At 41.3% G+C, this 27,542-nt stretch overlaps 1 protein-coding gene across 18 annotated transcripts in view; it reads left to right on the top strand.

The window, feature by feature from the left end:
• Positions 1–27,542, top strand: part of Macf1 (microtubule actin crosslinking factor 1) — a 334,145-nt gene that overhangs the window by 189,632 nt on the left and 116,971 nt on the right. For 16 of the 18 annotated variants that reach the window (XM_076564989.1, XM_076565001.1, XM_076564994.1 and 13 more), the window contains 11 exons: positions 56–218; positions 1,819–1,902; positions 3,400–3,507; positions 3,653–3,751; positions 5,822–5,974; positions 6,265–6,353; positions 9,165–9,300; positions 13,380–18,740; positions 19,823–19,972; positions 25,741–25,956; positions 26,263–26,412. In XM_076564989.1, coding sequence (XP_076421104.1) covers positions 56–218; positions 1,819–1,902; positions 3,400–3,507; positions 3,653–3,751; positions 5,822–5,974; positions 6,265–6,353; positions 9,165–9,300; positions 13,380–18,740; positions 19,823–19,972; positions 25,741–25,956; positions 26,263–26,412 — 6,709 coding nt within the window. The remainder of the gene's footprint in view (positions 1–55; positions 219–1,818; positions 1,903–3,399; positions 3,508–3,652; positions 3,752–5,821; positions 5,975–6,264; positions 6,354–9,164; positions 9,301–13,379; positions 18,741–19,822; positions 19,973–25,740; positions 25,957–26,262; positions 26,413–27,542) is intronic. The other 2 variants (XM_076565005.1, XM_076565003.1) reach the window with 1 other exon arrangement.

The following is a 27,542-nucleotide window of genomic DNA, read 5'->3' as shown; positions in this document are numbered from 1 at the left end:
TCTATTTCTGTGAACAGTAGGATGTCTGACAGTTGCTTCCCCTTTGTTCCTGCAGCCAGTCTGAGGCAGAAAGTATCCAGGAAGTCCTGAGAGATTACCGAGCCTGCCATGGAAGTCTTATCAAGTGGATTGAGGAAACCACTGCCCAGCAGGAGATGATGAAGCCAGGCCAAGCGGAGGATAGCAGAGTTTTGTCAGAGCAGCTCAGTCAGCAGACGGTGAGTGCGGCTGCGTGACAAGGAGGAAGAGAAGCAGCACCAACCTCCCCCGCAGGACATCTGAGCCCCTTAGAAGAGTTCAGATAGTCTCAAGATGCTGGGGTTTTGTTTGTTTATTTTATTTTTTTTTTTTTTAAAGATAGTGTTGCCAGGCAATGGTGGTGCACACCTTTAATCCCAGCACTCAGGAGGCAGAGGCAGGTGGATCTCTGTTAGTATGAGGCCAGCCTGGTCTGCAGAGTGAGTTCCAGGACATCCAGGGCTGTTGTACAGAGAAACCCTGTTTCAAAAAAAACAAAACAAATGAAAAAAGATACTGTTAACATTTAGGCCAGAAAGAGACCCATTAGGTCCTTTAATCCTGAGTTTCTGTGACCATAGATTGAAATTATTAGACATCTCCCCTTTGCTTCTTCATATTATATTTTATTGTGCTAGAACTGGATTGTAGGGGTTTAAAAGAAAATGACTTCATTTAGAGCATTTTTGTTGTTGTTGTTGGTGGTGTTTGTTTTGTTTTGTTTCATACCATGTTATTAAGCATTTGAGGTCTGGAATTTAATTGTCTCAGTTACAGTTATGGCTTATGTACATTCTAGTTATAAAACAATGAAGGAATTAATTACCTTTCGGTATTCTACTTCTTTTGTTAATCCCACCAATGAAGAGAAAGACCACTACCACAGTTTAATGTCAAATTTGAAGCAAGCTTTAATTAAATACTGGCCAGGTGGATGGGCTCTGGCCAGGTCCACACCTACGTTTCTGGGAAATGGCCCCAAATCACAGTTTGCAGCAGCTTAAAAAGGAAAACCCATAATTCATTGCATTTCCCATCAGGTCCAATCAGGGACAAGTGTACATCCTGATATACCTCTAGCCTGTGAACCTCTCGCCCATATGTGATCAAGCCCATTCGGTGCAGATGGGTCAAACAAACTTGTTTAGGGGAGTGATAAACATGCTGCTTCTTATCTCCCATAAACAATAGCCTCTAGCATTTCAGGAACTATCTATACTTGGCTAGGGGCTTACAGATCAGATGCATTTTTATTTTATGGATCTCTAAGGTATAGTAATTAAAACTTAAAATATAACTTTGGCTCTCACACCTTACCCTTAAAATAGATGTAGTTTATTATTCCTTTAGCCTGCTTGATGCAGTTATTGCAAGGATTACCTGAAATTGTACATGTAAAGGAATGTAGTTCTCAGAGTGTGGTTCCCAGACCAGCAGCATATTACCTGAACCATGTTAGAAATCCAGGTTCACCCTCAGGGGAGGATTTGCCCTGGAGGAGGTGGGAATGGGGGGTGGGCTGGGGGTAAGGGGAGGGGGTGGGAGGGGGGAGAATAGGGGAACCCGTGGCTGATATGTAGAACTGAATGGTATTGTAAAATAAAATAAATAAAATTAAAGAAAAAAAAAGAAATCCAGGTTCACAAGATCTGTAGGCCTAGCCCTTTAGTCTATGTCTTAACTAGTCTTTCTTACTGTGATGGTTCTAAGGCTTGAGAGTCACAGTCTTAGAATATAGTAAGTGCTCACTGCTTAGTGATGGTAATCTTAATGGTAATGGTGTGATATTTTGGTTCCTAGGACCTGTTTGCAGAAATCGAGAGAAACCAGACAAAACTGGACCAATGTCAGAAATTGTCCCAGCAATATTCCACTATTGTGAAGGTAACTGTACCACATTCCAGAAGGAATAAATGATCTCCAGTTTAGGAAGACTTCGCCATCATTGTAGGTCCTTCTGGACAGATTATACAGAGCTTTTCTCAAGCCCCTCTACCCCCCAGGGTTGTCTCCCGGCCAGTAGTGTCAGCATCACTTGAGAAACTGCTTGAAGTGCCCTCACACCCCTTGAATCTGATCCCACATTTGATAGGGTTCCCTAGATGGTTTCTACACACGTGGATGTTTGAGAAACTGGGGTCTATATCCTTGAAAGATTTTGGTCAGAGGAACAAGGTGATCATATTTGCTTTTTGGAAAAGGCAGCAGGAGCAGATGAGAGTGGAAGTTATGAAGATAAATGAGACACTTTAATTGAGAAAGCTTAGAAAGGAGGGAGACAAAATAGTGCACGATGCTGAGGAAGTACAGGATATGTAGTAAAATGATAAAAGGTTTTGGAAGCAGTTTCTAATCTGTACGGATTAATTAAGGCAATCCATTTCCCCTATTTGAACTTCAATTTCCCCAAGGATGAGTTCAGGATTCAGCAAGGTAGTATGACCCACAGGCTGAATCTAGGCCACACACACTTGGTTTTTTTAAAGACAAGTTTCTCTGTGTAAAAGCCCTGGCTGTCTTGGAACTCTATAGACCAGGCTGGCCTTGAACTCACAGAGCTACACCTCTCTTTGCCTCCCACGTGCTGGGATTACAGACATGTACCACCATGCCCACTACACACTCATTTTTGTATGGCCAAAGAGTAAAGAATGAAGAAATTTAAAAGAATAGTATATAATGACTTATTTTCTTTTTTTAAATAACAACTGGACAATGGATATAGTTCAGTTCTCAGATAGCTTGCCTAGCTTGGGGCTCTGGCCTCAATTTCTAGTATCACATAAGACTGAACATGGCAGTGCACACCTATAATACCAGCGCTTGGGAGGTGTAGGCAGGAGGATCAGAAGTTCAAGATCAATTTTTTTGCTACACAGATAGTTTGAGACCACCCTAGGCTACATGAGACCCTGTCCAATAAATAAATTAAATGATAAGAACTTAAACTTGGGCTGGAGAGATGGCTCAGAGGTTAAGAGCACTGGCTGTTCTTACAGAGGTCCCGAGTTCAATTCCCAGCACCCACGTGGTAGTTCCCAACCATCTGTAATGAGAACTGGCTCCCTCTTCTGGCATGTAGGCAGAACACTGTACACATAATAAATGAACCTTTAAAAAAGAAGAAGAAGAACTTAAACTTACAGTGTAAGCAAATTATATTTCGACAGCCATTTTCCTTCATTTCCATACTGTCAATAGCTACACTCACTTATGGAGACAGAATTCGTATTTCTGACAGGCAGAATGGCCCAGTATTTGCCAACCTATAGTCTGAACAAACATCAAATATAGTCCAGCAACAAACTACTAGGGTTTTGTTGTATGGTGTGTTAGCTGTGAAGTCCTAAGCAAGGGTAGTCAAGTTTCTCCTTCTCTTAGGACTATGAGTTGCAGCTGATGACATACAAGGCCTTCGTGGAGTCACAGCAGAAATCCCCTGGCAAGCGCCGCCGAATGCTCTCCTCTTCAGATGCTATCACACAGGAGGTGAGCTGGAGGGAGGGGATGCTGCCGTCTGCCCTTAAGAAAAGATCTCGGTTGTGTCACCTTTTTTCTTGTCCTCCTTATTTCCAATTGTTGAATTTTACTTTTCTGGCAAATAACTTACCTCAATTGTTCTTTTAAACTATAGTTCATGGACTTGAGGACTCGATACACAGCTTTGGTGACATTAACGACTCAGCATGTAAAATATATCAGCGATGCTCTCCGGCGGTTGGAGGAAGAAGAGGTGAGGATAGTTGGGTCCTAATTCTTCTTGAAATCGTGATTAATCCGGGGGTTGGTGGCGCACACCTTTAATCCCAGCACTCGGGAGGCAGAGCCAGGCGGATCTCTGTGAGTTTGAGGCCAGCCTGGGCTACCAAGTGAGCTCCAGGAAAGGCGCAAAGCTACGCAGAAAAACCCTGTCTCGAAAAACAAACAAACAAACAAAAAAAAGAGAGATGAAAAACATGGTATTGAATAGATTGAAAAGTACACTGGTGTATATAGTATTAGTTACTTCTCTGTGGCTGTGATAAATACACCATAACCAAAATCAAGATAGGGAAGAAGGTTTGTTTTGGTTTACAATTTCAGAAAAATAGAGCCCATCATGGTGGCAGGAGCAGGAAGCTGTCTGGTAACATTTTCATCTTCACACAGGAAACAGAGAATGCAAAGTGGTGACAGGCTCTAAACCCTCAATGTCCATCCCCAGTGACACACTTCCTCCATCAAGATTCCCCTTCCCAAAGATTCTAAGCCTTCCCCTAAGAGCACCACCTACTGGAGACCAAGTTATCAAATGCCAATGGGAAATATTTCTCATTCAAACATACAATATGACAACAAAAACTTCAGCTAATGACATGGACATTGAGCAACTATAATTTATTGTTCAATGCATTATTTGTGAGTGGCTTTTGGAGTGTCAAATAAATTTTAGTGGGTGAAAGTTTCCATATACAAATATATAGATACATCCGTCACTTCTACCTTTGAGTATCTTCATCAAAAAAAGGGGTGTGTCTGAGTTACTTTCCTATTGCTGTGATATGATACCAAGGCAACTTATAGAAGACTTATTTGGGGCTTACAGTTTCTGAGGGTTAGAGTCCATGACCATCATGGCAGGGAGCATGGCAGCAGGTAGGCAGGCATGGTACTGGAGCAGTGGTGAGAGTTCATTTGGATCCACAAACAGGAAGAAGCAGAGCCCCATTGTAGAAATGACAAGAGTATTTTGAAACCTCAAAGCCTGCCCCCAGTGACTCACCTCCTCTAACAAGGTCACACCTCCCAATCCTTCCCCATCCTATCAACTGGGGACCGAGTAATCAAAACATGAATCTATGAATGCCATTCTCATTCAAACCACCACAGAATATAAGCAGAAATCTTCAATAAAATATAATTTGTTGGAGGAAAATATTGGAAATCTCCAAAGTTTGTACAGTGGGATGCTGTGACACTATTAAAAGTATTATAATAGATTTAAGTGAATTGACATAGAAGTGATTTATAATTTATTAATATATTGAACTAAATATAATCATTTCAATAAAAACAACCAAGGTGAAAACATGGCATAGAAACAATTTTAGAAGTGTGTATGTGTCTCAGTTAGGGTTTTATTACTGTGAAGAGACACCATGACCACAGCAGTTCTTATAAAGGAAAACATTTATTTGGGGGCTGGCTTGCAGTTCAGCGTTTTAGTCCATTATCATTATGGTGGGAAACATGGCGCCATGCAGGTAGACATGGGGCTGGAGAAAGAACTGAGAGTCCTACATTCGGATCAGCAGGCAGAAGGAAGCGAATTGAGCCACTAGGCTTGACTTTGAGGTTCTGAAAACCTCAAAGCCCACCCCTGGTGACATACTTCCTCCAGAAGACCACACCTACTCCAACAAGGCCACTCCCTACTGGTCTATGGGGACCATTTTTAGTCAAACCACCACAGTATGTGTATACACTTTTGGAGAAATAAAGTCTAGTCTGTATAATATGCATTCTAGTTTTGGTCCTATGTAGTAAGCATGTAATCATTATAAAAGTCTTTGCAATCTAAGTGTTCAGATACTAGACCACTCGTACATATGCTCTGGGAATTAATTAGTGAGGCATTATCTTTGGCCCGGTATGTCAGTGCCTACTCCATGCAGTCTCTATTCACTTATGGTTATAAAAATTATGAAAAGAATCAAGATTCTGTAGGTAAAGGACAATCTATTTCCTGTCTGGCTTTGGAAACATGAAGTCATGCAGCCTAATAGGGCTAACCACAGTACCCACTTTCTATTTCCTGCTGTAGAAAGTGGTAGAAGAGGAAAAGCAGGAACATGTGGAGAAGGTTAAAGAACTCTTGGGTTGGGTGTCTACCCTGGCAAGAAATACACAAGGAACAGCTACCTCATCCCACACCAGTGCGTCCACAGACATTGAAAAGGCCATTTTGGAGCAGCAGGTTAGTGAAAGCCCATTTCTCTCTGTCCAGGTGGAAGAATCATTGGTTAGAAGAACAATTCTGTGGCCGTGCCACAGACAATTATTACTTTAGAAAAGGCTAACTTCCAAGACCTCCAGCAACTTCAGCTACCCTCTTTGTTCACTTAACTGTTTGCAATGTCTGTGGCTCATGTGTAATGTTTGACCTAGATTGTATTCTCTATCTCGGTTTTTGAAAATTTATTTGAAATCATGTTTGACTCCTTTAAGTCTTGAATTTGAAATGTTTCTTTTTATTTCTGCTACTAGGTTCTGGCAGAAGAGTTGACAACCAGGAAAGAACAAGTTTCTGAAGCCATTAAAACTTCACAGATCTTCTTGGCCAAACATGGTCATAAGTGAGTATGACCTTTTCAACTGGCTGAGTCTTAGGTTTGTGATAAGAAGTTAGACTGGAGAATTCCTGGCAACAAGAGCCAATTGACAAAAGCCTTGTAGTTTATACCTAGGAATTTTTTTTTGGTTTTGGTTTGTTTGTTTTTTAATTGTGTCAGATATGGGGATTAATTTTAAGCATGATTGACATGGGAAGGAGGTATGGAGGACAAGAGGCAAGTTAAGAAGCTGTCCTGATGGTGAATGCAAGAAATGGAGTAGGTTACAGAGGTGATACAGATACAAGAGGTATCAAGGGGCCAGCAAAATGGGTCAGCACATAAAGGTGCTTGCTACCAGGCCTGACAACCTGAATTCAGTACCCAGGACCCTCAGGGTAGAAGTATAGAATTGACTCCCCAGATTAACTTCTGACTTCCGTATGTATGCACATGTGTCTGTGCACATACACATACACTAAATAAATGTATATGATTTAAAAAAGATATTAAGGATGGTTATTCTATGGATTTGGTCACATGGAAAATTTATTAAATAACTGCTAGAATTGTTGGGCATGGTGGTGCATGACTTTAATCCCAGTAGAGGCAAATGGATCTCTGAATTCAAGGCCAGCTTGCTCTACATAGTGAGTTGGGCCAGACAAGCTATATAGTGAGACCTTGTCTCAAAACAGAACAAACAAAAACCCTGCTAGGCTTCTAGCGTGGGCTATTGACTGTATGATGATGATACTCACGAAGATAAACAGACAAGAGGAGTGAGCTGCAGAATAATGTAACTTACACATTGTTGACTGTGAAAGCCTGTAGGACGTCAGAGTAGAAATACCTATTACAAAGTAAGATTTGTGAACTACCTTATTCATGCCTTATGTAGACTCACCAAAGATTCCCAGTGGGCAGTTACAAAGCAAGTTTGTAATTAATGACAGAAATCTAAAGGGACAAAGATTTAAGTCATTAATGTAGTAGAAATCATAAGAGAAAATTAACCCAAAAGACTTTCAGGTCTTTTCAGCTTGTAAAGGAAACTTCAGTGAAGGAATAGGAAAATATTGGTGAGTAATACCTCAGAACCCAAGAAAGTTCCAAAGAGGAGGGAGGGTTCAAAAGTCAAGAAAAGTTGATGACTATCTAATACATTTGGCAGTTGGAACTTTTTGGTGGCATTGATGAAAAGTTGATGGGTGAGTTCAGAGTCAACATGATGAGCAGTAAATAAATGAGAGGTGAGGGGGCTGTAATACTGAACTTCAACTCCTTTTGTAAAGCACGGTCATAGGAAAGGAAAGCATTAATACAAGTAATGAGGAATGTAGTATACTCTCACAAAACTTTGACTTCTTAGAACATGGAAGACATTTGTCTGTGTTTATGGTCAACAGAGAAGAATTAAAAGTAGAAAGGAGGGGAGAGAGTTTGGAATTAATTAGTAGCTCTAAAGTAAAACCTTAATCAGGAGTTAAGATAGCTTTTCCCCTACGATCTGAGGATATAGGCTCAGGAAAGGTATGCACAGAGGTAATTTTGTCAAGAGTGAAGTCCAAAAGTAAGAGAAGTAATAGCTAGTGGTCTGTGTGTATTTTCTTTTTTAAATATGCAGAGGGATTTATTGATGATTAGGGTGGTGCTCAGGCAAACAACAAGGGATTAACTGGGGCCTCCCACCTGGATTTTCTGAGGGAAATACTAAGGTCCAGTTAAAATTACAGACCAGTAGGAGCTCTACATGACTATGGGATCCCCTTTCTTCACTGGATATATTTTGCAGTATATGGATCGTAGAGGTCTGGTTTTTGTTGAACTAATGATTGGACAGACGAGGATAATGTTAAGAATCTGATTAAGAAAATTCACTGCAGGGTTTGGATGCCAAAAATAAACTGAAGATGAATAGAGAAGATGATAGATTAAGAGCAATTTGAAGAGCCAAGGAAGGCTTGGGGAATCTCATTGAGTTTGTAGGTAATTCTAACATAAACCAACATAATTCATTCTCATAATTAATATAGGGAGAGGCAACTTCTAGTATTTGCCAGATTCAAGTTGTGAATCTCTAGGAAGACAGGAAATGAATGGACTTGGTAAAACACACACACACACACACACACACACACACACACACACACACACAGGCTTTAGTTACATGTGTAATATCTTGTTTCCTAGAAAAAGTTCTCGAGCTAATGTGGTTGAATAGTAAAACTTGGACTTAAGTGAGCTATCAAATGGTGGTGATCCCATCACGAGGAACTAAACCAGAAGGGTCACTAGCTCAAGCCCACCCAGCCTGAGCTACATAGAGACTTTGTCTCTTAAAAACAAAACCCAAAGCAAACAACAAAAATGGCTGAGATTGGGAAGGGGAGACAAGGGAAAGGGAGGTGTGATGAGGAAAGTGCCCAGCAGATCCATCCACATACAGAGACTTTAAAATAAGGAAAATAAAGATAACTAGGTAGATAATAGGTGAGAGCTATAATTTGTTTAAAATGAGAATAACTGTAGATGGAATAAAATATATCTTGAGGTCTAAGAGTTTAAATATAGAATGATTTTATATTATTTCAGCATCCAAATTTGCTGTGCATGGGTAAGTCTAAGGTGTCAAGGAGGTCATTTTGATTGAGGTTTGCAGAACTACAAGCAAAGAGTTGTTTAGCACATCACCAAGAATCAGAGAAGGATATGAGTGAGATGCCAAAGTGGAGTATGGGAGACTGGCTACATCCAGATAATCCATTCATGGCAACAATGTAAGTTTTTTAATATAGTTTAAATAATTTTTCCCCGTAATGCTTCATCTTCCAGACTCTCAGAAAAAGAGAAGGAACAGATCTCTGAGCAGTTGAGTGCCCTGAACAAGGCTTACCACGACCTTTGTGATGGTTCTGCAAACCAACTCCAGCAGCTCCAAAGCGAGTTGGCTCAGCAGACAGAACAAAAGGTATTTTTAGTTTTGGGATCCATATATTATGGGTGCCATTTAAATGGTATGAAATTGGCTTTGTTGATTGAGAGTCATGTTCACTAGTTTTCCATGACCAATGTGACTTAATAGTTAACCTCACCTTAGCAGCCATTTGTCATGTGTTTCTTTACTGGGGTTCCATGATGTGTTGGTCAGTCAAAAACACTAGAGGGCGCTTACAACAAAGCCTCTGGCTCTGCTTCACTCCCACCTCCACCTGCACTTTATCAGTGCACGTCAGAAAGCAGTGACGGAGAACTTACGTTCTGTATTGTAGCTGATGCCAGGTCAATAAGATTACTCCTTTGTGACATTGTCACCCACGAGTTGATAGCCAAGAGTTGTGCATATTGGCAAGAAAATGCTTATAAATCACTTCCCTCTGTAGAGTGACCAGGGGAAATGTTGTTTCAAAACAACCTGGTAGATGAGCTTCACTGACTGAGACGCTGGTTCCCCTCACCCATGGTCATCCCCTTGTCATGTAGCACTGTTATCAGCTCTCACCTCACAGTCATCATTGTACCACATGAAAGTCTAAATTATAGTTGCTGTTGGTTGTCTTAAATTCTTCCTGGATACTTATGTGTGTGTGTACATTTAACCAAATTATATTCATGTGTCTCTGGGATATACATGTGTGTTTGCCTGCTTATTTCCTATGTTGTGAAGCAATTGCCAGTTTATGTGGGGAAGGCTAATACGTGGTAAATCACATTTGGTCTACAAGATGCACAAAATGATTATTAAAACAAAATATATCTTGATTCTGCCCATGGATATAAATTTGTAAATTCATAAATTCTGCAGGATAGAACCAGCCCTGCTTTGACGGTCTCTTTCCGAAAAGAATGTGCTGGTATAGAATTTTCTGTGTAACAAAGCCCACTTCTAAAGGCTTATTGCTTCACCATATAAGGGAGTATGTGAAAAGTTTTAACAATTGCTTGCTGAGAACATCCAGTTCTCATTTTGAAAGGTTAAAAGGGGTGGGGGGAAAGAAAGAAAAAAGACAAGCTGCTGAGCACCACTACATTGAGCATGATGTGTCCCTGTATTGTGTGTGTTTCATGTAAAGTATTGTTCTGATTAACTGACATCCTTGCTTACAAGTTTCACTAACCCTTTGGAGTTTAAGCACAAATGCACAAAGGGAAAAGAGGACGACCTGTTTGGGGTTCTTTTTTGCAAAAAACAAACAGTCGCATGCTGGACGCTAACCCCAAGCTTACACTGTGTATGACACGGCTGAGCTGCTCCGTAAGGCTCTATCTCTTACCTGCCGAGGCGGGCCCTGCAGTCTCGGTAAGTAGAAGCCCGTTATGTTTTCTTGCTGTTTCTCCCTGTCTTCCCCTGCTCATCTGGGTCAGACTGTCCATGTTTGGTAGACTGGCTTTCTCTGGATTACTTCCCAACTCAGGCCTGCCTGCCTGTCCTCCAGTCAGGAGGGTGTTGGGAGGAATTATGAAGGCTTTTCTATTTGCCTTGATTCCAAGCTTTTCTTTAGTGTCAGCATTTTTTAGATTATGAATCTTGTAGAAGAAATTGGTAAATTTCAACAGTCTTCTCTTTTATCATAATATCTCTTTCTCAGCAGGCTTTAAATGGATTTTTAAAAAGGATTTTTTTTAAGTAATGCAAGAATCATACACCAGTGAGCTTTTATTTCAATCTCTATAAAATAGATGTATAGTCTGTGTGTTTTACTTATATAAATTGAACCCTGTGTTACAGAAAATGAGATGGGGGAATAGCAAATAATATTTTGCATAGCATGGGGAACTATGCCAATAATATGCCATCGATTGAACATATGCATGAAGTGGAGAAATGAACCAAGTCCCTCTTTGCTGTTTGTTCTACATGCTTATGTGCTGTCACGAGCTGGAAACCCTCATGTCGTCTTCACGTGGAGGATGCAGCCTAGTGGGGTTAAGGATTCTTTCCCGTGGTTTTATTCATTCCATGTTCACTGCATTGCAGATACTGTCCCTGTACACTGAAGGGCACACTACAGTTTTATATAGTTTACCTCTCACTGAGAACAGAAATGAAGTGCACTTGTTAATGACTGACAAATCAAGATTCTGTACGGATAAGTTATCCGGTAAAAGCAAAAAATAATACTAACCAAAGAAGAGACAGAAAAAAGACATTAAGGAAAACAAAGACAGTGACTATGATGGGCATGGTGGCACCTGCCTTTAATCCTAGCACTCTGGAGGCAGAGGCAGGAGGCCGCTGTCTGTGAGTTTGAGGCCAGCTTGGTCTACATAGTGAATATCAAAACAGTCAGAGCTTCATAGTGAGACCCTGTATCAAAAAACAAACAAAAAGAAAAAGCACTGTAAACATGGAGCACAATACAAGTAACAAAGCAGTCTAGGTAATTAAGCTTTTAAATGATTTAGAGTCTGAAATAAAAGGCTTTAAATTGAGGACCAGCAACTGTTTCTAGAATTTTCATGGGTAATTTTAACAATGTGTAAGGTTTACCTTATTCCCTGAGCTTAGAGACTAACTCCTGCTGAAGGTGTGGCTTGACTGTTTGCTGCTTCCCCAAACCATCCAAAGAAACAGTATAATAGCAAAAGATTGGAGGCCAGGTCAGCTTCTGGAACTCACTTGTTTTGTTACCTTGGACAAATTACCTAACATATATCTCCTGTTCTTACCTGTGGACTGAGATTAATCTTTTATGAGATCATTGTGAGGATTAAATATCATCCATCACTAAATCTAAGTGGTAGTTGTCATCATGGTTGTTACATTACCTGTTCTTAGCCTGGACCAGAAGAAGTAGGACCTGTGGTTCTTCTGTCCACAGTCCCTAATCTGTTCCCTCCTTGACTTGTACTTTCAGGTCTTAGAACTAACGTGACTCAAAGTCATTGCCTTTGAAAAAGCTAGTATTGAGCTTAACTCCATTACACACTCCTTGAATACACATGTCCATTTATTAGGATGCACAGCTACTTTGTAGCTTAAATCTCTCATCTTTTGTACTAATCATGTTATCAGCAAAGAAAAAAAAAAAAAGAGAGCTATTTCCAGAGCATTCTGCGTGAGTTGCAACACTGAAAAATTATATTGGGAACTGGTATGTGTCTGTAACAAAGGTTGTAATAATCTGGTTTTACAAATAACTATCCGATGCTAGAGCATGGTTCAGCAGTTAAGAGCACTCACTGCTCTGCTCTTCCAGAAGACCTAAATTCAATTCGTAGTACCTACATCAAGCAGTTCACAGTCATCTGTAACTCCAGGTCTAGTAACCTTTGGTCTACCAGGGCACCTGCACTCATGTACTCATAACCCACACACATACACACATAATTTTGTTGTTGTTGTTGTTTTGTGTTTTTTGAGACAGGGTTTCTCTGTGTAGCTTTGTGCCTTTCCTGTGCCAGGCTGGCCTCAAACTCATAGAGATCTACCTGGCTCTGCCTCCCCAGTGCTAGGATTAAAGGCTTGTGCCACTGCCACCCGGCTATATGCACATAATTTTTTAAAAAAATCTTTAAAAATAGCCGTCCAAGGCCAGCAGTGTGGCTCAGCAAGTTAAAATACCTACTGCCAGGCTGATCACCTGAGTTTGATATCGAGGGCCCACACGATGGAAGGACAGAACCAATTCCCACTAGTTGTCCTCTGGCTTACACATGTGTACTCTGGCTCTTGAATGCCTACATGCATATACCCTACACACTAAATAAGTACATAGATGAAATGGAAAAAAAACCCTAGCTATCCTTTTTTTTTTTTACTGCTTGCCTCTTTGTAAAGCTTGACTCAGATATGCTTAATGCTGTTTCTCATCCCTCAAACTATCTGTGAACTTCTGGCTCTGTTAAATATTCTGCAGTTTAGAAAAATTCTTTCTTAGCACGAATGGCCTGGCTTGCATTTGATATTTCATATAGTTGGGACTTACCTAGGATAGGTTTTTCTTGTGATCAGAATCATGTCTGCTGTGGTTCTTGAAATAATTCCTTCCCACAGTTATGCTTTACCATTGACTCTGATTCCATTTTCGTTTTAATTCTTTGTTTTAGGGTTACAGAGCAGTTGCTGGGGTGATTGACCTAGGCACAGTGGAGATATTTCCCATCTTCAAAGCAATGCAAAAGGGCCTCATTGACCAAGACACAGGCCTTGTGCTCCTGGAATCCCAGGTTATCATGTCTGGCCTCATTGCCCCTGAGAAGAGTGAAAAACTCTCTTTGGAAGAGGCTCTCGCCAGAAACCTCATTAACCTTCCAATATACCAGCAGCTCCTGGAGCTACAGGATTCTCTATCCTTAATAAGCAGGCTTACGGAGACCCAAGGCCCCCTTTCTGTGGTGGAAGCCATTGAAAAGAAAAGAATCAGTGAAAGACTTGGACTGAAAGTCTTAGAAGCTCACCTGGCTACTGGAGGTTTCAGTCTCTCCCCCAGTAAGAACTGTGTTAATCTGGAAGAAGCTTTTCATCAAGGCTTCATTTCATCAAGGCTTAATTCAGTATTACAATCTCACCTGAAATCATCCAAGAATTTGATAGACCCGAACACAGCCGAGAAAGTTGGCTTGCTGGAACTGATGCAAAGATGTATTATTCATCAAGAGTCAGGGCTGAAATTGCTGCCTGTCAAGCAGTTGGCAGGGGGAATGGTGAGCTTGAAATCATGTCGGAAGGTTAGCATTTTCCGTGCCGTTCAGGAAGGGTTGATAGATAGGCAGGTCACTGTCCGGCTGCTGGAAGCTCAGCTTTTTGCTGGTGGCATAGTAGATCCAAGAACAGGACACAGACTTACAGTGGAAGAGGCTGTGAGACATAATTTGATTGACCAAGATATGGCCTGTGCTATTCTCATAAGACAGCTTCAGACAGGAGGCATCATTGACACTGTCACGGGGAGCAGGATGACTATGGATGAAGCAGTGAGCAATAATCTAGTAGCTGCTAAGACTGCCCTTGTCATTCTGGAATCCCTCTGGTCATTCATGGGGCTACTATGGCCTGAATCTGGTGAGATCCTCCCAATTACAGATGCTCTAGAACAAGGTATTGTGTCTACTGAATTAGCACATAAAATCCTCAGTAAACGACAGCAAATTGAGGCTCTTTTCCTACCAACAACTACAGAGATTTGGTCCTGGAAGAAAGCAACAGAGAGTGGTATCTTAGACAAAGATCTTGCCAATAACTTAAGATCAATTTGTATCCCTGATGTGATGCCTCATATACAACTCGCAGACTCTGCAGAACAAAGCAAATTCGGTATTGTTCCTGGTATACCACCTTTGCCATGCCAAAGAGAGAGAATTGTAAGCCATGGAGAGAAGCTGCTCTTTCATCTGATGACTCACAGCTATATTAATGTACATACTGGGCAGAGGCTGCTTCTGTTGGATCAGGAGCTGTTGGAGATGCTAACATCCAGCGACACATACCAAACAGATCTTCCAGGTGTATTTGAAATTCAACATCAAAGACTAGACACTTCTGAGGAATGGCAAGAACTGGATAGTGGGAACACCTCCCAAATTTCCAGTGCTCAGTGTACTAAGAAGCCCTGTGAATCCCAGTTTCCTCCTCAGGATAAAGACTATTCCAATCAGGAAAACTGTACTGAAGCAAAAGGCCAAAGGGCTTTTATAGGAATAGAATGCTCTTCTGTGGAGAGCCTTGAACAGGATCTGTTTGTAGGAAAAGAAAAAGCAGTTACTGCAAATGTTGGCACTTTGAAGGTCATAAATAAAGTCAACTTAGAGCTACAAAGTCCATTGTTAGATGCTAGAAAGGAAGAGCAAACAGAAAGGCTTATCAAGGAAAATATCAGTGGAGGACCCCTTCTTGTGGAATGTCCTGAGGAATCTGAAGGTATGCCCTTGGTGATTGACAGAGACCTTCTGCCTACTGAGAAATCAGAATGGCAAGCTCCCACAAAGATGTCCTTCACACATCAGAAAGAACAAGCAAAGACTGTCAGAACTGAATATATTCCAAGTGAAACTGAAATACCACTCATAAAGTCCCAAAGCAAAATGTCCCAATTTCAGGTAGAGACTTCTCTAAGTTTGAAATCAGAATGTAAGTCAGAAAATGAAATGAATATTCACTCTTTGGAGAAAGAGTTAAATGCAGCACCTTTGGTTAAGGATAGCCACAAACAGCGCCACAAAGGCCACAGTGTTGCTGATGGTCATATGGTGGGATTAGAAAAGACCCATACAGAAGGTGACAGTGGTGAGCCTTCCGTGTTGTGTAGCCATCCTTGTGAATTGCTTGAAGACGCTACCCTCAGTACGCTATCCGCACAGCTGCTGGATGGTGGTGTATTTCATGAAGAAACAGGTCAGAAACTCTTACTAAATGAAGCAATAGCCCAAGGCCTGGTGTCTAGCCATACTGCTGTGAAGCTTATGGGGAAATTGAACATGTTTCGGGGCTTCTTTGACTCCCAGACCTGTGAGTCTTTGACAACTGAAGAAGTCATTGATGAAGGTCTGATGGATGAGAAATTATTACATAATGTCCTTATGTCAGACAAAGCTATAAGTGGTGTCTTAGACCCCAGAACCAACTCACTGTGCTCTGTAAAGCAGGCTGTGGCGGTTGGACTTCTTGACAAGGAGACAGCCACCAGAATTTTAGAGGGGCAGGTGGTAACTGGTGGAATTGTGGACCTGAAACGAGGCAAAAAGCTTTCAGTAACTTTGGCCTCAAATCTTGGTTTGGTAGACAATGCTGACCAGACAGGACTTATAAATCTGGAAAAGGCTACCAAAGGCAGAGATGCTGAAAAAGCAGTTAAAGAGAGATTAATCGGGCTACAAATGGAAACAACAGGACTTATGGACCCTGATAGTAAAGCACCGTTAACAGTTTTGCAGTCCCTTGATAGAGGTCTTCTGGAGAGAGGAGAAGCTGTTTCTCTGTTGGCTAAGCAAGTACTTGATGGCGGTATCATTCATCATCTATCTGGGTTGAGACTTTCTGTTGATAATGCCTTTAAACATGGCTTAATTGGTGAAGATGTAGCCAGGCAGCTCAAAAAAGTTGAGGACGTAAACCACCGATTTTTTCATCCTCAAACAAAGGAAGCCCTTTCCTTCTCAGAAGCCATAAAATTAGATCTTGTTTCTCCAGAGTTGAAAAGAGAAATCCAAGAGATTCAGGACTATAGTGGGAACTTGCAGGATCTCATTTATGGCCAGAAATTGACCTTGGCAGAAGCTAACAAAGGAGGATCCTTAGCTAATAAAACAGAACTCCCTTCAGGAATGATGCATGGAGTTGTAGACCCTGAGAACTGCAGAATCATTCCCTACTCAGACTTAGTAAAGAAATGTAGGATTGACATCGAATCTGGGTGGAGATACCTTGAAGTAATTCCATTCTCTGATATTAAAGATGAGGCGAGCAGCAAAGTACTAACACTGTCTGAAGCGATTCAGCAGGGAAAAGTAGACTCTGCATCTACACTGAAGGTTTTGGAAGCTCAGGCAAACGCTGGTGGAATCATAGATACAGCCACAGGAAAAAGATTGACGTTGGCATCAGCTTTGGAACAGAAACTATTGGATGAAAACATGGCCAGAATTATTGGTTTTCATCAGGTGTTAAGTGGAGGAATTATTGATATATATAATGATCAAAGAGTGACTTTAAAGGACGCTGTAGAAAAAAGGTTTATCAGCCCTGAACTGGCCACTATGATCCAGGCAGATACCTTAGAAAAGCAAGCTGGGACTGAAGTATGTGAACTGAAGGGTGAATTTCCAAGAAAGGAATTACTAGTTGAGTGTGGTAAGACCACCAGGGGGAGCTACGATAAAGAGGAACAGGAGAGAGTGCTACAGGTTGGCGGAAGTCTGTGTGCCCAAGAAGAGGTTAAAGTGAGCGTTTCTAATGGGGCAAAGCCGGAAAGGGGCAGGAGGAGTTCATCAAAGGAGATGGAAGGCAAGTCTCATGATGAGGAGAAAGCTTCTTCGGACAGGAAAGTGTCTGCCAGCATCATAAGTCCTGGTGGTCTTGAAAGTGGACCTTCACACCAGGTTTCAGTGATGCATCCCTGCTCAGAAGCTTCTGATTTGAAGCTCAGAGAGGAAGCTAGAAGTCGCATGAGAAAATGTAGAGATGTAGAGCAGGAAAAAGTAGTTACACAAATAAAAGGGATTTCTCATGTAAAGCCATCTACCGCAGGCCTGGGTGCTGCAGAAGCAATCGAATGGCAGGGGAAAATGGTCTCAGAAGGACAGGACTCACTTTACAAAACAGCAGGCAGATTGTTAAGTGAGCAATCAGTGGACGTGAAGGTTAGTAAAAGAGTGAAGAGAGACGTGGTTATGGAAGGAAATGTCCAAACAGGCAAAGCTGAAGTTCTTTCGGAAGAAAAGTTAGACCAGGGGGTTGTTATTGCTGATGAACATGACTCCTGTATAAAGAGCCAATCTCTGAGAATGATTGGAAATGACAAGGGAGAAGAAGCCAGTAGAGAAATGGACTTTTCTGTTATTTGTAAAATTGAAGGCTTCCCTTCCCAAATGACATCCAAAGATGCTCCCCTAAGAAATCAAGATGCTTTACCATTCTTCAGCGAAGGGGAAGTGAAAACTGTGAACCTCGGCTCGATTTCAAAACCAGGAGAAAAATTACCTCAAGAAATTGCTAGTGCTGCCCAGAGGGAACCATTCTCTTCTGAGACCCCAAGACCTGAAAAACTTAACTGCCCAGGATCAGATGGGGAGGCCCAAGTGTCAGACCTACTCCACATTTCCAAAAGAGAGATTGCTGCCCGAAGAACCAGCAGACAGAAGACTGCTGATGATGGCCGAGATCTGTATGCTACATCTAAGACTGAGGAGAACAGAGAGAAGGTTTTCCCATGCCAAGATCCTAAAGAAAAGTTATACCAGGCAATACCTTTGGACTCAACAAGAGCTCATAAATGGAAAGAAACCACAGTTTCTACTCCAGATGCAGAAGAAGTTAGTCATGTAGACTCCTTAGATAGAAAAGGTCTTCATGAGGACAGCAAAGGAGATTCTGAGCTTTATGGACATCAAAAATCTAAAATAGCAACAACCCAGGAAACAAAATTTCTAGAAGTAGTAAATCCCATAATTAGAGACCCAGAAGAAGGGTCCTCTGAAGACCCAGTGGATCAGAAAGGACCCAGGGTCTCGGTACCCCTTTTTCCAGAGAAATTGCCCAAAGGAATATTGCAGAAGGAGAGTATAGAACAACATGTTGATGTCATGAGTCCTACTGTTTCAGAAGTCAGTGAAATGTCACTGTCCCTGCCATATTCTACAATTAGGATGGATGAGTACAAAGAGATCCTTGGTGAGGAACAGGCTCCCTTCATGGCTGTACCTGGAGGGAAGGGGAAAGAAGGTGTAAACCCAGCACCCTGCAGAGCATCTCAGGCAAGTGGATGTGTTGGGTTCTGTTTGCCTGGGGTTTGGGGGTATTTTTGTTTGGTTTTGATTTTGTTTTAGCTAAGTGACCTTAGCTGGCCTGGTACTCATTATGTATCCCGAGTAGCGTCAAACTTAACGCAGTCCTCTTTCCTCCCATTCTGTGATTACAGACACATACTATCATTTCTGGCTTGTAGTTTGTTTTGTTTTGTTTTAAAGATTTATTTATTTACTATGTATATAGCATGTATGACTGCAGGCCAGAAGAGGGCACCAAATCTCATTACAGATGGTTGTGAGCCACCATGTGGTTGCTGGGAATTGAACTCAGGACCTTTGGAAGAGCAGTCAGTGCTCTTAAACCTCTGAGCCATCTCTCCAGCCCCCATAGTTTGTTTTTTAAAGATATAAGTAGCTTTAATGCCATGATGATTTTTTTCTTCCTTTCTCTTTTGTGGTGCTTCCTAGGCAAGTACTCTACTACTGAGCTATATCCTCAGCCCTATCTTGATAGTATAATTCTTAATTGGATAGAAAAGTCACATATACATACACACATACATATAAATACATGCATATTTATGGTATTAGCTAATTCTCTTAAGTTACCAATTCATTTATGATCTATAATATAGTTGTTGGAAAATTAGGCATTGCCTGTGAGTGTCTTTCTAAAATTTGCAGGAGTTTTTGTTTGTTGTTTTTTATTTTTGTGATTCTAAGCAGTGGACCTAGGGCTTGCTATGCAATCAATATACTGCTGAGATCTAAAGCCTGTCCAAGAATCCTAAAATTAGAAACTAGTATTGAAGCTAATTTGAAGTATTGGAATGATGTTACCTGAAATCAGAATGTCTTTTAGAAATGTTTTTAAATGATGTATTTATTGGTAATTATGAGCTTCTGCTCTCTGAGAACGTTAATAAAATCACTTTGCCTACTGCTTAGGAATGGCTCAGACAGAATAGCATTCTGTCTTATTTGTAGTAAAAATATCTTCTTTCTGTTTGACTAACAAAACAACTACCTGCTTTAAAAGCCAACTTTAAGGAAAGCAACAGAACTTCATTTTACTTTTGGTTCCACAGAATGTGTTTACCCGGAGACTTTGTTTGGAGCATGATGAGAAGCTGGTATCCTATCTGTCTCTTTTACGGGACATTGAAATGAGAACCAAACAGATTCAGCCTTTGGAGCTTAATGTGGCAGAGCTGCAGGGTCTGCTGTGTCAGGCCAAGGTATGTTTCCAAACATTCTTTCATGCCCACTGGCTTCAAGATGGTGTCTCCATCTACCTTGAAAATTTCAAGGGTTAAAAGTGCTTTTCACTCTCATTGAAAAAAAATCTCCGACTCTTTGTTAGGTATTGGTAGGATATTCTAGGCTAGAACAGGTAAGACTTTTAAGAGGCAGATCTGAATAGTTTGGATGTACATGTGCTGCTTTGCTTGTATGATCTTTGAGTTAATGAGGTAAGTTCAAATGCAGTGTGATTGGTTAAGAAACTTGAAGTAAGCTGGGCATGGTGACACATGCCTTTAATCTCAGCACTAGAAGTCAGAGGCAGGAGGAGCTCTGTGAGTTTGAGGCCAGCCTAATGTATGTAGTGAGCTCCAGGACAGCCAATACTACACAGAATGATTCTGTCTCAAAAAAAGAAAGAAAAGAAAAGAAAGATAAAACAAAGTGCTTAATGCTGGGGCTGGAGAGATGGCTCAGCAGTTAAGAGCACATGTTGCTCTTGCAGAGGTTCCCAGAAACTATGTCAAGTCTATCACAGGCAACCACCTGTAACTTCAGCTCCAATGAATCTGGCACCTCCTTCTGGCCTCCATACACAAATACATATACATGCACTTAAATTAATAACAAATAAATCTTTTTTAAAAAGAAAGACAAGGTCTGCTTTTAGCTAACTGGAGAATACTAGTTCACAAACTTCAGTGAGTGAAGTTAAACAGCAATGTGAGTTACGTTGCATAAATCCCTACCCCCTCCTTTATAATAACACCAGAAAACAGATAAATTTGCACATGCAAACAGGGCTCTAACTTGTTTAAAATGTAAGGAGCAACTAAGTCTACCACTTGCCAGCTCTCTTGGTAGCACAGCAGCTGCAGCTGCTTTTTTCCTCCAGAAGACTAAAGGTGTCTTCTGAAGAAAGCATCTGCTTAGATTCTGTAGGTGGACACTGTTGAAGGTAAGGCTTCTTTTCTGAAGTAGTAAGATTAGATGAAAGTGATTGGCCCACGGGCTTCCTCTTCATTGTACTTCCCTTGATTTGACTCAACCATGGGAAAAGAAGACCCAGTAGTGATAATGGGAATGATTTCCAACTGTATGGCCCCTTCCCATCACCTCAGTGAAGCCTATATCTATCAGACCCACCTCTGCATGTAGAGTTTGTAGTCAACTTTTTAGGCAATTCAAAATCACCACCATTTGTGTCAGTGAGACATCTCATTGGATAAAGGCACTTGCTGTCAAGTCTGGCGACCTGAGTTCAATCCCCAGGACCTGTGTAATGGAAGAAGAGAATGATTCTTACAAGTTGTTCTCTGACCTCTACACTGTTTGCACTGTGGCACATGCAAATGCAAAAATAAAGAAATGTAATTTTAACATTAAAAGACTATAATGTTAATAACATTGAAAAGGAACAACTGGAACTCTCTAGGAACAGAGATCTAAGAACACTCTTTCTATCAATATGAGATAAGTAAATCCTATTATGTTTGTATGTGTATCTCTGAGTGTGAGTATGGACATGTGATGTTAGGTAACTATCCCTGCAGAGGCCATAGTGTAGATCTTCTGGAGCTAGAGTTAACAGGGGGTTGTCAGCTGCCCAACAGTGGTGCTAGGAACAGTAAGTGCTCTTGACTATTGAGCCATCTCTCCAACCCATAATGCTTATGCTTTCCTGCTAGAAAAGCCAGCAGGGTTTTGCTTACTTTTGTGGCTGGATGTGGGAGTATATGCCTGTAATCCTTCCACTGAGAGAAAGAGATAGAAGGATCACTATGAGGTTGAGGCCAGCCTGGTCTACATAATAAGTTTCAGGCCAGCCAACGCTACATAGTGAGACCCTATCTTCACAAAAACCAGGAGCATTGGGGACACTTGTAACCTCAGCGTTGGGGAAGAAGATAAATAAAGATCTTTATTCCAAGGAGGTAGATGGCATTTCTGAATGTGACACCCAGGTTATTCTCTGTCCTGCGCATGCTTTGTTTTGGTTGGTTTGTTTGTGTGTTAAACCAAAAATTTGATTCACAATTTCAGAAATGAAACCAGCTATATTTAGTTGGTTAGTTGGTTGGTTTTAGTGGTTTCTTTTTCCTTTTTCTCTTTTGCTTTTGTGTATTGTGCATGTACACATGTGGTTGTTCACACCTATGCACATTCACAAGTGGGCCACAGACATTTATTTCATTGCCTGCTCCATGACCCTCTATCTTCCACCCTTTAGACAGGGTTTCTCACTGAACCTGAACTAGGATACTGGCCAGCAAACTCCAGCAATCTTCCTGTTCCTCATCACTCTCCAGTACTAGGGCTTCATGTGTCCATGGCCATTCTCAGCTTTTTCTGTGGGACTATAGGATTTGAACTCAGGTCTTCATGCTTCCTCAAGCCAATCCTCCTACGTGCTGAGCCACATCCCCAGTCCTGTTTCAGATTTTCAAAGAACACCAAGAAACACCGACCCTACAGAAACTGAAGGAAAAGACCTCTAGGAAGAACAAAGGGCAAAGATACTGAGTCCACTGAAGACTGATTCAAAGATGACCTTGTTAAAACTCTTTCCATGGAGTACTGAGATAGAAACTAGTTGACAGATGATCACTGTATGTCATTCTTTCCAGAAGCGTTCATGTTACAGACAAGAAAAGAGGTAGGACACCAGCTAGAGGATGTAGAGTGACTAAGAAATGTTTTCAGTGAATTTTAGAGAAGATAAGGAAGGGAGAAGCTGATAATAGATAGTACCAGGTTCTTAAGAACATAGAACGGATAGAAAGGCAGCCTTGAAAGGGAAAATGATTCACTCGTTGAAATTAGAAGCCAAAATGAAGATGATAGAGCCTGTAGAAGTTTGCATGTTTCCCAATATCTAGTATGTGGTATAGGTAGGGTGACTAAGAGGGAAATGAGGCGATACTCTAAAACACTATTAGACTTTTCCACCACCCATTACTGGCTTCTCTGTTGAGGAGTAAGAATATTATAAAACAGCTGAATGGGAAGACTATTTCCAGGTATTTTTATATTCTTTGGTTCTTCCCCCTTAGAATTTGGATTGAAAAAGTCATCTTTTTGGTTGATTTCCCTTGGAGCACCCTCATTCCACATGTTAGCTGCCTGGGTTTTGCTGCTGTAAGGACCAGCCTCTAGCAGTTCAGGGATTGAGGGGGATCCAACGGAGTCGGCCGATTAATCACTCAATTTGACTTTTCTATCTGAGAGAGTAAAACGTGACTCTCTGGGGCCTGCAAAAAAAGGAACACACACACACACACACACACACACACACACACACACACACACCTTTAGTGTCTCTATCATCTTCCTCTGTTCTTTATTTCTTTTCTTACCTCTATCCAGAAGTATCCCTTTTATCTCTCCTGATGTCTTCCTTCTAACTAACTTTATTTTTTCCCTTACAGTTTATATATCCCAGCAAAATCTTTCAAGCAGTATAAAAATTACAATGTGGTTGCATTCTATTTTTCAAGTGAATGATTACAATGAATACAAGTGAAAAAACAACATGTTTTCCATATCCCTTACATGAATAATCATTTTACATATTACAGGTGAAAAACATTATCCCAAGAACCTACATACATTCATATCCAAGCAACTTGTTATAGATTAACAGAATGTAAGCAAGCAAGATGTGTGGTTTGATTTGGTTTGGTTTGGTTTTTCGAGACAGGGTTTCTCTGTGTAGCTTTGGTGCCTGTCCTGGATCTCGCTCTGTAGACTAGGCTGGCCTTGAACTCACAGAGATCCACCTGCCTCTGCCTCCAGAGTGCTAGGATTAAAGGTGTTCGCCACCACTGCCCGACTGCAAACAAGGTATTTTTTCTCAACCAATTCTTTTACTGGCAGGCTGTACTTTATAGTTACAAAGAAAGGATCAATCATTTTATTATTTATCTCAAAGACAATCTTAAAAGAAATCTTAAAAGAATTGCAAATCTAAACTTTTATATATGTAAAGCAATCAGTCAGCTCTAAATCCTCAGGGTGCATACCCATTCATCCACAATTTTTTGTATCAGGAAGCTGAGGGCAGAAATGGGAAAAAGGAATTAGTCATCACTTTTGAAAACCAAACCATCCTAGCAACAAAGGCACATCAGCTAATAATAATTGGGGTGCTTTGTTCTTGTTCCTTGACCTCAACAAGTCCCTCACTCAACTGTGTGCTTTTCTAAACTTTAGATTAGTTCTCAAGGTTTTTTACCTCAAAGCTATTAACAAAAACATCTTAACCTAACCTTAAGTCATATTTAAAGCTTTGTTTTAGCTATGATGCACACCAAAACCTGTGAACACATCTCTCAACATTAAGATTAAAAGAACTTGAGCTAGCTGGTTTTCTGGGACTCAATTGTTTTTCTTTCTTTCTTTTTTTAATAATTTATTTTTATTTCATGTACATTCATGATTTTGCCTGAATGTATGTCCATATGAGGGTATTGGATACCCTGGAACTGGAGTTACAGACAGTTGTGAGCTGCCATGTTGGTGCTGGGAATTGAACCCGGGTTCTCTGGACAAGCAACCAGTGCTCTTTAACCACTGAGCCATCTCCTCAGCCCCTCAGTTTTTTTCTTAGTCATTAATCTAAGCCACAGTCTATATGGCTCCTCAAGAGAAACTCATGTGTTCTAGCTGTGTGACACTTCCCTGTTCTTATTTTTAATCCTCTGCAGCCTCTGTTTTTTCAGGGTCAGGTGCAATATTTTATCCTATCTTTGCCTATATTAATTTTCCCACTAAACTAATCTCTATAACAATCTCTTACTATATTAAAAACCCTCAGTCACCAAAATCCTATTTGAACTAACACTACCAATGTATAAAATTTTTGCTTCAGTTAAACAGTATAGCTTAGGAGGAAATCATAATAATCCACAGGTAAAAATGCCCAGTAGAACGGGATCTTTCCATGAGATAATCACACTCCATGAAAGACAGTGGGGATCTCCTCATGCACATTTACACCAGCCAGATACCATAGGAAAATGCCAGTGGTGCCGGGCGGTGGTGGCTCACGCCTTTAATCCCAGCACTCGGGAGGCAGAGGCAGGTGAATCTCTGTGAGTTCAAGGCCAGCCTGGTCTACAAAGTGAGTTCCAGGAAAGGCGCAATACTACACAGAGAAACCCTGTCTCGAAAAAAACCAAAAAAAAAAAAAAAAAAAAAAAAGGAAAATGCCAGTGGCAATATGTAATGGCACAGCAGTCGCAGGAGACATTCTGGGCCTGAGACTCTGGGGGACGGGGAGGGCTTGCCTATGAGATTCATCCATCAGTGCCTTGCATGCTGGTGAGCTCATCTCCTGAACTCAGTTGCCACCTGCTGCTCCTCTGACATGGCCTCCAGCACCTGGGAAAGGAAATTGACAGTCTTAGGAGCCAAGGTGTAGTGGCCAGAGTACTACACTTAGTCAGAAACCGGAATCCAAGTCCTGAGTACTCACCTATTTTAGTTTGGTGGCCTCAGAGAAAACAATTGTTGTTGTTCAAGCTGAGGAATGTGAATTAATTAGTGATTAAACTAAGGAACCTACTTTTCTAAACCCTAAGTCCTTATAGACATGAGGTGAGCTAACAGATATGTTCACAGCTGATTCCCAGAAGGCAAAAATTGCTACTCTGTACTAGGGGTTGAACCTAGGCCTTAAGCAAGGTAGGCACATGCTCCACCACTGATCCCTAGCCACAGCACTGCTCTTGATGTTAGAGGTAACTTTACTCTGTCCCCTCAGGTATTAGACAAGGAACTGAAAGATCTGTCCACTGTGGTGAGTCAAGAATTGGAATGTGTGGATCGGATTGTTATTAGCCAGCCGCAAGAAGTTCCTGCTCAGCTGCTGAAGGCATTGGAGAAAGATGCCAGAAATCTTCAGAAGTCTCTAGGCTCTGTGAGTGACTCTTGGAGTTCCAGACTCCTCCACCTCCAGAATGCCATGGAAGTGAAACAGGTAGTGTCTTGTTTTGTGGGGTTTGTGAGATTTTTGTTTGGTTATGTTGGGGTCTATTAAGATTTATTTTTAATTATGTGTATGTATATTGCATGTGAGTGTGGGTGTCAGCAGAGACCAGAAGGAAGATAGCAGGTCCCCTGGAACTTTAGTTACAGGTGGTTGTGAGTTCCCTAGTGAACCACAATCACATGCTTTGCAGAGCAGCAAATGCTCGTAACCACCCAGGCGTCTCTCTAGCCTCAGGGCTCACACAAAGCCTGGGGAGAGCTGGGGTTACAGTCTGACTTTCTGTTTATTTCCTAGACTACAGTGTTAAATCAGCACAAGGAACTAGGAGGCAAACTTGAAGATCTGAGAGCCTGGGTTGGCAGGACCAGCCTTACTCTGAACAGCAAGGGCTATGACAGGGAAAATGATGCTGACCACCTGAGTCACTCTCTCCAGCAGTGTGAGGTAAATTCCACCCAGCCCCACCGTGTCCTTTGACTTCTAACCCTCACTGTCCTTATGGGCAAATCGGTCTTTAGGCTTAATCTTTCTTAGAAAGGCTGAATGTCCCTTTTAGAAATGAGATGAGTTATGTTTAATTTCGAAGATTATTGTACTCCTAGAGGTTCAAACCCTGTGACTCTTTCTCCTCTCAGTTACTCTTGAAGAGTCCAAAGAATGGCTTTATATTCCCGACTTTGTGTCTTCTTTGTACTGAGCATCTAGGGTCTGTCTTTTGCCTGGTATCTAATCTTGCACAATTTCTGGAGAGCTTTTTGCCATTGACCATAAGTGTGAGTAGGCAAGCTTTTTCTGTAGGCCAGATGGTGCATTATAACATGGCTTTGCATGTCAGATTTAGCCAGGAGGTCACAATTCTAGACAACTTGATCTAAAGAGATGCTCTCCCCTCAACACCCCCCCCACTTCCCCCACCCACCCCCACCCCCACCCCCCACCCAGACAGGGTTTCTTTGTATAGCCCTGGTTGTCCTGGAACTCACTGTAGACCAGGCTGGGCTCGAACTCACAGAGATCCATCTGCCTCTGCCTCCTAAGTGCTGGGATTAAAGGTGTGCACAGCTACCACCTGGATTAGTTCTCCTTATTAATCAGTAAAAGAAAGTTAAAACTATGGCATATAGCTACATAGACATACGTTTCCTTCATTAGTTGTTCTTTTTGTTACTGTTCTATTCACTCCATTATTCTTTTTGTTGCTATATTCTAGAGTACATCAGCTCTTAATACTAGTTGATGAATTTTGTGTTACAGAAGGATGTCACCCTGCAAACTCTTTAGAAAGTCAAAAGGAACTAGAGCTGTTCCTCCTCTTCTGTCCTCTCCCTTCTCCTCCTCAGGACAAGTAGACATAAAGGTTCATCTGTGGTCAGTTGTGTACTTGGACTTCATTCTGCAAGAACTGACCTTCCCGTCCTTTTCATGCTCTATTCAAAGGATACTGAGAGAGAGGGGATCAGACTGTATCTATTCATTAAGATACCGTGCCAGGCGTGGTCACACTGAGGCAAGGTTAGGCAGATCTATGTGAGTTCAAGTTGGCTTGGTCTACATAACAAGTTCCAAGCTAGCCA

Source organism: Peromyscus maniculatus, chromosome 2, assembly GCF_049852395.1.
Source record: "Peromyscus maniculatus bairdii isolate BWxNUB_F1_BW_parent chromosome 2, HU_Pman_BW_mat_3.1, whole genome shotgun sequence".
NCBI lineage: Eukaryota > Metazoa > Chordata > Mammalia > Rodentia > Cricetidae > Peromyscus > Peromyscus maniculatus.
This window is presented reverse-complemented; position numbering and strand designations above follow the sequence as displayed.